This window comes from Tasmannia lanceolata, unplaced genomic scaffold, assembly GCF_043159265.1.
Source record: "Tasmannia lanceolata isolate RefF3 unplaced genomic scaffold, GAP_Taslan_0.1 ptg000006l, whole genome shotgun sequence".
In the NCBI taxonomy this organism is placed as follows: domain Eukaryota; kingdom Viridiplantae; phylum Streptophyta; class Magnoliopsida; order Canellales; family Winteraceae; genus Tasmannia; species Tasmannia lanceolata.
In genome coordinates this window covers 10506875-10516629 of record NW_027518683.1, presented here as the reverse complement: position 1 = coordinate 10516629, position 9755 = coordinate 10506875, and the positions used below count along the sequence as shown (strand labels likewise).

Here is a 9755-nt window from a genome sequence, read left to right as displayed (position 1 = left end):
TCCATTTTCTTTTGAAAGAAACGGAGACTTTAATTAGAAACAAGAGGAAAAAAGAAGAAGGAAATGATACAATGGGTCAATAAATCTTATATTTACCAACCAAGAAAAAAACGTTTCATGGAATCCCTGTTTTCCTATTGTGAGAAAGGGTCTAACACGTCTCCAAACGCCCTCAAAAACTCAAAAGCCAGTTCAAGAACCCATTTGATGAATTGAAGCAATCGGAGCGCAGATAGCCACCTCGACAGTCATAGCACATACCAAAAAGATTTGAATGACTTACAAACTACACCCCCCCTGCAGTACGCATTCGCCCCGTTAACGTGATTTGACATTTAAAGTTGCCCACTGTTCACATTATAACGGGGCGAATGCATACTACAGAGAGGTGAAAATATCATCTCCCTAAATATCAAATAAAATGGCACTTCCCAGTTCCCACCATGATGAAAAAAGTTTACACTATTGATTTTGACAATACAAAATAAGCCCAACCCTATTCAACCGCCTGAAAACACCCACAATACAGTACCCAATTTCATAAAGGGATCCCTATGATGAAATTACAAACCATAATTCAAACAAAAACATATAGATACAATGTCAAACTCTAATCTTCACTAAACTGTCTTAACCAAACAACCAGATGACTGGTTCAGATTTAGACTCTTGCAGGAAGATTTTAAATTTAGGCCTATTATATGGATTCCTGTGACTTCTTTGGTGGCAAAAACACAAGGTATAGGTGGGTATTATAAATCAGCAGTGGCTGCGTAGTTACTCATAATCATCGTGATCAGTATAGAAGTTAGGCTCTTCAGGCTTTTGTAATTTGGACATCTCAACAGTCCTAACCTTCTGAGCCATCTTCCTTCTCTTGAATCGACGCCAAGCTGCCTGTATAAAACAAGCAGCCCATGTTCTCCAATGGTGGGAGTAGAAACGGAATGTGTGTTGGAGCTTCTTACTGTGTAGACGTCTAAATTGGTTGGCGACAAACTTAAGGTCCTCTGCTTGTAATGCAAAAGCTTCTACTTCAACAAGAGCTCTAACTGTCCTTGTGGAAGAAGGCAAGTGGAGAGTGGACTTTGGGAGCAAAGCCCATGCAAGTATCTCCTCCCCACAAAAATCACCGGGTCTGAGAGTTATAGAATTGAAGAAACCAGTTCTGCCTCCATTGGTAGTAGAACTCTCTAATCTCCCTCGAATAATAAAGAGCATCTCCGTTACGGGGTCACCCTCACGAACAATGTAGGTACCTTCAGTGTTTAATGAGGATACTAGACGTTCACATATGGCGTCAAGAAGCTGACCGTCCATCTCTGAGAAGAAAGGGACCTGCAATTCAGACAAGACAAATGGGGATTGGTAAAATGTACATATACTGCAGATTTGCATTTGAAAGATGAGATCATAAGCAGAAAAAGGTGTCCAAGATTAGATACCATATAAAAAAAAACCATATAAGAGGTATTAATATTAACCAAAAAAAAACCATATAAGAGGTATTAGAAGGTCTAAAATTTAATAGGATTACAGCAGCAGTAAAATACCCAGTGATAAAGGCTTGGGCTGGCAGCATTGGCTGGAGAAATGATGATGCCAACACATAAATGTGTGATAGGGTGTAGCTAATATATTAGACATGGAAAATTATGATGCTGCTCTTGTTTTGGAAAATGCAACTATTTATCGTGATTCGTGAATTTTTGAAATTTACAACAAAATTCAAAAAAATGATGGAGTTTTTTTGTTTGTAAATGATCGAGTTACAAAAACTTCTCTCTAGTTATAAGTAAGTTAAGAATCTTTTCTTTGTTCCGGAGAAAACTTTTGCTTGAGTAGGTAGGTATACATGCCTCATTTGTAGGATTGTCCAAATTTTTGAGTGCATGTGTGTATTTTGTAGGTTTCTATATATGCAACATTGACACATTTTTTGTAGGTATATACATAGATGCATGAGTGCATGTGTGTATTTTTGTAGGTTTCTATATATGCAACATTGGCACATTTTTTTGGGTAGGTAACCTGGGATTGAACCTCCAACCTCATGTTTGAGGAACAATGTCTTTACCTTGGTCATAGGACTGATGTAGAGAACGACAATCAACTTCAATGTGCTTCGATTGCTCATGAAAAATGAGATTGATAGCAAACTGAATGACACTTATTATCTCCATGGAGAGGTGTGGATGAAAATAGTGATACACCAAATTCTGAGAAAAGTGTGCGAATGTGGGACAGATATTTGAATGCTCGCTCGGGTTAGCAGGAAACCTGCTGGGCGAATGGGGGACAGATATTTGAATGCTCGCTCGGGTTAGCAGGAAACCTGCTGGTCAAAGTTATAGAATAACACCCTTTGATGAGAGATATGTGCAAGAGGCTTCGAGAAAACTAGTGTTTCCTGAGTTATATGAAGCCAGTAAGTGCAAATTTTTTTTTGGGCATTTGGTTAACACAGGGCTTAGCGAGCTCCGCCTACAGAGATGAAGCATACAGCTTTCCAAGCAGATATCATGCACTACTTCTTTCATTATTGTGATACTGATGAGAGCTTGCACAACTCCCCGATCCACAGGACTCCCTTTCCTGGAGCACTCTCCAAGCTGATGAGCTTTCCTTTCCTATTCTATCTTCAATCGGTAATGTAGTTACATGGATCGATATTCTGATTCAGCTAAAGATTTTGAAACATCTTGTTTCTTACATTTCCAAGAGATGATCGAACAATACAAAAAATATGCACCAACTGGTAGTCGCACATCGTGTGTTAAGGCATCCAAGACATCCTACCCAGTCAAAATCAGCCAACTCCAAAGAAGATGGCACACAGAAGAGGCCCCAACCCACTGTCCCTGGTAAGTACCTAATGATTCTATGCATGTATGTGGGATGAATTGTACGAGGAGAAAAGACAAATTGACTTCCTATCTCAACAGAGTAAGCAATATTCAACCTGGTAAACCAAACTGCCCAAGGGACATCAGTATCCAATCGGATCATCAAGAGGCCCGTCGTCTGATTCACAATACTTCACAGTAAGCTCGAGAGGTGTGTCAACTATATTTTCAACTATCAGATGTGCAAGTGCAATTAAATCCCAGTTATAGACTAACAAGGTGCCTCTTTTTTAGAGTGATATTTCCAATCCAAGAAAGTATTTGAGGGGACCCAAGTCCTTCAATTGAAAAGATGACTGCTGAAAAGTTTTGAGCCGTGCAATACCATCGGGATCATTGCCAGAGATAATAATGGCAGCAACATAGATAGTAGGATAATGATTTCGGACAAGGTGTGAACAAGGAATAGTAAGAGGGGCATTCTTTTGAAATCCATGAGAAACTACGGTGGTGCAAAAATTTTCAAGCCAAGATCATGGTGATTGCTTAAGGCCATACAGTAATTTTTTTAGTTTGCAAACTAAAAGATGATACAGAAACAGAAGAGCTTGGGGTGGGCGTCATGCATAATGTTTCAATGAGGTTTCCATGTAAAAAAGAGGTTCTTAGCATCCATTTGATACATAGGCCATTGTCGTGCAGATACAAATACAATCAAAGTACGAACAGTGGTCATTTTAGCGAACAGAGCAAATGTTTCTTCGTAATCAATCCCATAGTCTTGCTTGAAACCTGACCCATTAGACGAGCTTTATAACGATAGAAGCCCCTATCAGAATTGAATTTGATAGAATAGACCCACTTGCTCCTAATAACTGATGCATGTGGAGGAGATGGAACCAAAACCTATGAGATTTATACGTGGTGAGGGCCTAGATCTAAATATTTTTAGGAAGTAGATCTACCGTTTTGGGACATAGATCTAGGGATGTAGGGCTTAGATTAGTGATTTGGGTTTCAGCTCTACAGAGCAGAGTTGTAGCTCTATGTTCTTGGGACTGAGATCTAGGGTGTAGGGTGGTACATCTTGGGTGTAGGGTGGTACATCTAGGGGTATAGAACTTAAATCTAGATGTTCGGCTTTCATATCTATAGTTGGAGGCACTCTAGATGTTAGGAAGACAGACAACAGGTTGGCAGGGTATATCTAGGGTTTCGGGATCCGGATCTAAGATTTTGGATTTCGAATGGTAGGTCTGGGCTGATCTGATAGGTATTGGGTTCCGAATGGTGTGGTCAGATCTGATGGGTTATGGCTTTTGGATGGTGTACATGGATAGATCTGATGGGTTTTGAATGGTGCAAATGGACAGATCTGATGGGTTTTGAGTTTTGAATAGGGTGTGGTTGCAGATCTAGGTTTTTTGAAGGAGTCTGGGTATGTGAATGGGTTAGAGGAGCAGATCTATGGGTTTGAGAAATATAGGGGTGTAGATCTAAGTTTTCGAAGGGACATTGGCGCAGATCTGAAATTTGAATCCATTGCAAAAAAAATGCCTTTTGCGATGGACGCTAGCAAATCCCATAGAACAAACCCAACACTCAAATTTGCTAATATAAAGTCACCTACCATCATTTTAAAAGAAACAAAGTTGAACGAGAATTGTAGTGCTAATGCAAACATACTCTATTGAGACTAATAATAAAAAAACAAAACAAAACATTTTACATGAGAACGTGAAACATATTGATTGAAGTCCAAATGTTTCTAGAACTTAAACAAGTAAGCAAAAATTTGGGCAAATGCATACCCGTCGAACAAGGTCCAAGCATAAGTGACGTTGAATATCTCGACGAAGATCGGTAGGTAAGGCTTGCAGAATAGATTCTTCATCTACTCCTCGCGTTGCAAGCCACTTGTATTGAACAAACCGCCGCACTCGATTCCGTAAATCTTGAGGTAGTTGACGATGTCTCATCCACTCTTCCGTATCTCTTCGCTTGAGTCTCCACTCTTCAAGTCTGACAGTGAGAGATTGCAAGTACGTCTATACCAAATAAGAGAAACTAACCATACAGTTAAGTCACAAAAAGGGGAAGGATTCAAATTAAAAGCATATTTTAAACCATATCCAGCAATGGATTACAAGTAGAAAGCTTATCTATGATACAAGGATGAATTCTTAGCGAAACTATGCCATTCAAACATAATGACACAAGAATAATATTATCTACAATAGATGCACAAAACCAAGGTAGATATTTTTATGGTAGTTTTCCTGATCAACATAACGCGATGAGCTAGCATTTCTTCAAGTAAATATAGTATTGAGACTTACAAAATGCAGCAAAGTACTGGCCGTAGTTATCATGCAAACAAATGTATAGTTGCAAAAAGTATTCACAAAACAATAAAATAATCGAAAGCAAGAATACGAAATGACCATATAAACCCTTGGGAAAAAGGTAGAGATGGAGAGATCAATTTCACATCGTAAATAGGGTATGAAAGTCATGGAGTTGACCCTACCCATCCCTCAATATACATGTCTATTTATCTAAATTGCATACCTCAATATAAATATTTTTCTAAAAAAAGATTGTTAATGAACAGTCTAAATCATCAATCCACACTCCAATCAATGTTCCATCTTAATCAAATACAGATGATTTTTTCCCTTTGATTTATAGCAATAAATCTCAAGGCGCATCACTCATGTAGGTATGAAGATAAATGCGTGGGAGAGGATGTCCACCACAAAATTCAGTTATCTCGCATAAAAGTACATCACATGACTATCTCAACCTAAAAGTTGTGATTCAGAATGATTTGGCAGAAACAATAAATATAAACCAAAGCAATAGGACCAAAAAAGACTCACAACTGGATCTCCCATGTAAATAATCTACTAAAATGGCGCACACAACAAAAATCTTGACTAGGATTGATGATGGTCAAACATAGCCTAGAGTGCTAGATAGCATTACATCAAATGAAACAAACAAACGGTACATCAAGAAGACCAAGAAAATGGGATCTCCTCCAAGCCGATTGAACAACTAGATAATGACATTTCAAGATTCTCATTAACCAGATACTCATTTAAACCTTGAAAGTTAAATGGTGAAACTTAAGAATGAAGCTATGTTAAATACCTGCATGTTCCCAATCAGATGTGCAAACAAAACCAGACCCAATATGGCAATGAGTATTGCAAATAATGTTTCCCCGATGAATGTGCTGGTTGTCAAAGTCTGCCCATATGAACTGCAAAGAAACATGTAACAGATTTTCATGAACTTTAATGTACATATAAAAAAGGAAAATTATTATCCATCAATTTCACTAGTCAATGAATAAAGGCATGGCAAATACAGAAAACATCACGAGTCAGCTTCTATAACCAATTGCAAATAATGTTTCCCCAATGAATGTGCTGGTTTTCAAAGTCTGCCCATATGAACTGCAAAGAAACATGTAACAGATTTTCATGAACTTTAATGTACATATAAAAAAGGCTAATTATTATCCATCAATTTCACTAGTCAATGAATAATGATATGGCAAATACAGATAACATCACGAGTCAGCTTCTATAACCAATCTCATAGCATGCACATTGTGCCTCGCCTACCAAACCAAAGTAGAGAGCACACCCTTCAATCCACATGTAAACTCACCAAACCTCCAAACTATCATAACATTTTTTTCCTGAATTACATTACAGAAGGGGCTATGTTCACCGTAGAAGACTCAATAACTGGCTGACCATGTTCCACTAAGATGCCTGGGTCAAGTTTCTTCTCATCACATTTTTGCCTCTTGTTCATCTAACCAAACAACCGGCTAACAATGATCCACCAAGAAACCTGAGCTTGGCTTCATTCAACAACCATGACATCAGGCTCATACAAGTACTATTTCCAACATTCTAATGCATTGTAAATGACGCTCACCATTGGTTTTGAATATATTTTCCCCTCTTGATCTTCAAACCAAGTACGTATCTGATAGTGACACACCAAGACACTTGAGCTAGGCATTCATATTGCAACAAGCATTAGATAAGGCGCTAGAGATAATTATTTCCATTTTACACTTAAAAGTACTGCAACCCCAAGGAGAGAACGGATCTCCCTGACTTAAACCCCTCGATCTTTGGAAAAATCCTTTAGGACTTCCATTAATAATCACTAAGAAAGAGGGGTTTGAGATTCATTCCTTCGTCCACTTCCTCTAGGTTAAACCAAAACCCATTCTTCCTAGCACATAATCCACAAAAGACCAAACCACATGTTCGCAGCACCTTCTCCAAATCAATTTTGCAGACAACCCCTGGAGTTTTCTCCTTATGCCATGACTCCTAGCATTCGTTGGGCAATGAGGATCCCATCTAGAATCTGTCTGCCTTCCATAAACGCTCCTCAGAAAGGGGAAATAATGGAAGGGATGACTGACTTAAGGCGATCAGCCATGATTTTGGCTACTCATGGGCCTAAAGTCTTTTATCCCCTTCAAACAATTTTCAAGATTACCCCTGGACCAAGGGTAGGATTACGCTACTTTTAGATCTTACAAATCTTTGGCTGAGGGAAACACTAGGAGCCTTCTAGGAACCCCAAATTATGCAATTTATGTCAAAATCCCAGCCGCTTAACTTGACACTTCTCCTAATCCTAGAAAGTGCACCTCCCCCCCCCCCCCCCCCCCCCCCCAAGCAAATAGACCCAATATGCCTAGGCCTAAGCCATAAGGATACATATCGCTCTACTCTAACCATGTGAAATGTCTAACTTAAACCAAGCTATCTCCCTGTCTTTACATGACGATTAATTGACAAATCATACAAAGAATGTCCTGCCCCAAACAGCCCCAAGCTAGCTTGTCATTGACATGCAAAAGAGAAGTGTGGGAGAGAGAAGAAATAAATACCTTAAGTTCTGTAAACCCCACCACAGACAATAGAAGTATTTCTCAAGGAACCTCGAGGAGACAACATTATTAGTCAGTGCATTTGCAAATATGCCATAATTAAAACTGATACTGCTATTACTGGGATCACAGTTATTAAACACAAGAGTGCTGTTAGCCCAAATCTGGCGATTCTTATCCTCCAAAGAATCACAGTTCAAATAATCAAGACTGCATTTTATGCTTAAAGGAGTTTCATTTCGGCATTCCTTTTTCCAGCATGTGGTCTGTCGTCCAATTGACAGCAAATACCATGATGCTCCTAGGACCTACATTAAAAGAACAAGAAATAGTAATTGATTCTGTAATGAAAACTGAAAACCTACACAAAAGATGATCAAAGAATCCAGAAAAGTAGTGTTACAAGTTCCTCTTGAGTAGATCAAATATCAATAGATATGAACAATTACGTACATGACTAGCTAACATGTAAAGTAGCAGATTAAATACAGCTCCTGCCCAAGCAGTCTTTGTAACAACTCCAGTAGCTTTGATAATTTGAGAGATTAATGGGAAAATAAGATACAATCTGGGAACATATTGGAGCAGAACGATAAGAGCAAGGGCATTGTTTGTATGAGAAGCATTCGAGCTTCTGAATGCTGGTAAAATAAACCATATGACAATCTGCACCAAAATTCTAGAAATTGTTATGGTCAATCTCTCTCACAACCAACAACATAACCACTTCATAAGAAAAATTCCACTTGACACACAAAGTTTGAGAGTCAAACAAATTTTATGAGCGCTACATATTAACTAATAATCTGGTGTGGAAATTTGAACAGTTGCATAGACAATTAACTGATGGTAGTTAATTTTACTCTTTGATTAGTGTAACCAAAAGAAAAAAAAAACTTCTCCAAGGACTTCTTTATGATCACATTAGTAGTATAGTACAATCAGAAGGCACTTAGTGAAAAGTTCTGCTGAAGAATACAGTGCTTGAGAGAGGACTTAAAATTCAACAAGCATACAACCAACTACTAATACAAAATCAATAAGAAGCAATCAAAAGATGGGGTCTTTCAGCAAGACCAAACATTAAAATTTGTAGAGCAAAGTCCAAAAAAAAAAAAAAAAAAAATACCTGAGGAAGAGGCAATGTTGCAGCAAAATCTATAAAAAAATCCGACCTTAAATACCTCATAGCAATCTTCTTAGAATCCATGACAAGTTCACCTCTCCCAAACACCCGCGAACTCGGGGCTACATATGCCATCCTGAACTTTATAACCATGTGCAACACATAGAAAAAATCCGCAACAGTTCTTAAACAAGTGAGAACAATTCCAAGATTCAAGTCCATGTTCGTACAAGAATTACCCCCCACAGAAGGCAGGTAAAAATACAATGGGTCTATGAAAAGGGCAACCAAGCATGATATAAAGAAAACCCTATTCCATTTCAAGACAATCTCACTTCCTGGATCAAGTATCCTTTTTCGCCATGGCTCATGGTCTTCAGGGAAAACCTTAGACCCACTGGCCTTTGGCCCCACGCTTGTTTTACAAAGTAGAGGATCAGAAACATGGTAAGGTCGCAAAGGTTTTGCTAAAATGTCTGTATTTGTTTTTTCCCATGCTACTTGTGGGTGTAATATAGCATCTGGATGGAACCTAGAAATTCAACACAGAAAACCTATAATTCGAATTATTCTAGAAAAGATACGCTGAAGCAGAAAAAAAAAGAAATGAAAATAAGAATGACCTCACAAGCTTGTCATTGTTGATCCCCATACGACGAGTAAAGATCAAAATACAGAGGAATGGAAACCAATTTTCTGAGTCCAATTCAATTGACTAAGAGCAGCCTAGGGTTTGAAATAGCTGAAACATAAGTACTATGCATGTTGACCACTCCTCCATAAAAAAACACGTAAGTATTAGAAGAGAGACAAAGAGAGTATTTGGGTGAATTAGCTGATTTTCAGAAGC

General features: G+C 38.4%; 1 protein-coding gene across 1 annotated transcript; it reads right to left on the bottom strand.

Moving 5' to 3' along the window:
* Positions 1–513: 513 nt before the first annotated feature.
* LOC143879644 (cyclic nucleotide-gated ion channel 17-like) lies at positions 514–9755 on the bottom strand. The gene is made up of 7 exons (XM_077382131.1): positions 9529–9755; positions 8909–9437; positions 8233–8445; positions 7780–8087; positions 6003–6114; positions 4658–4894; positions 514–1338 (listed from the first exon to the last, which is right to left on the bottom strand). The coding sequence occupies exons 1-7, from the start codon at positions 9555–9557 to the stop codon at positions 778–780; spliced, it is 1989 nt and encodes a 662-aa protein (XP_077238246.1). The 5' UTR covers positions 9558–9755; the 3' UTR covers positions 514–777.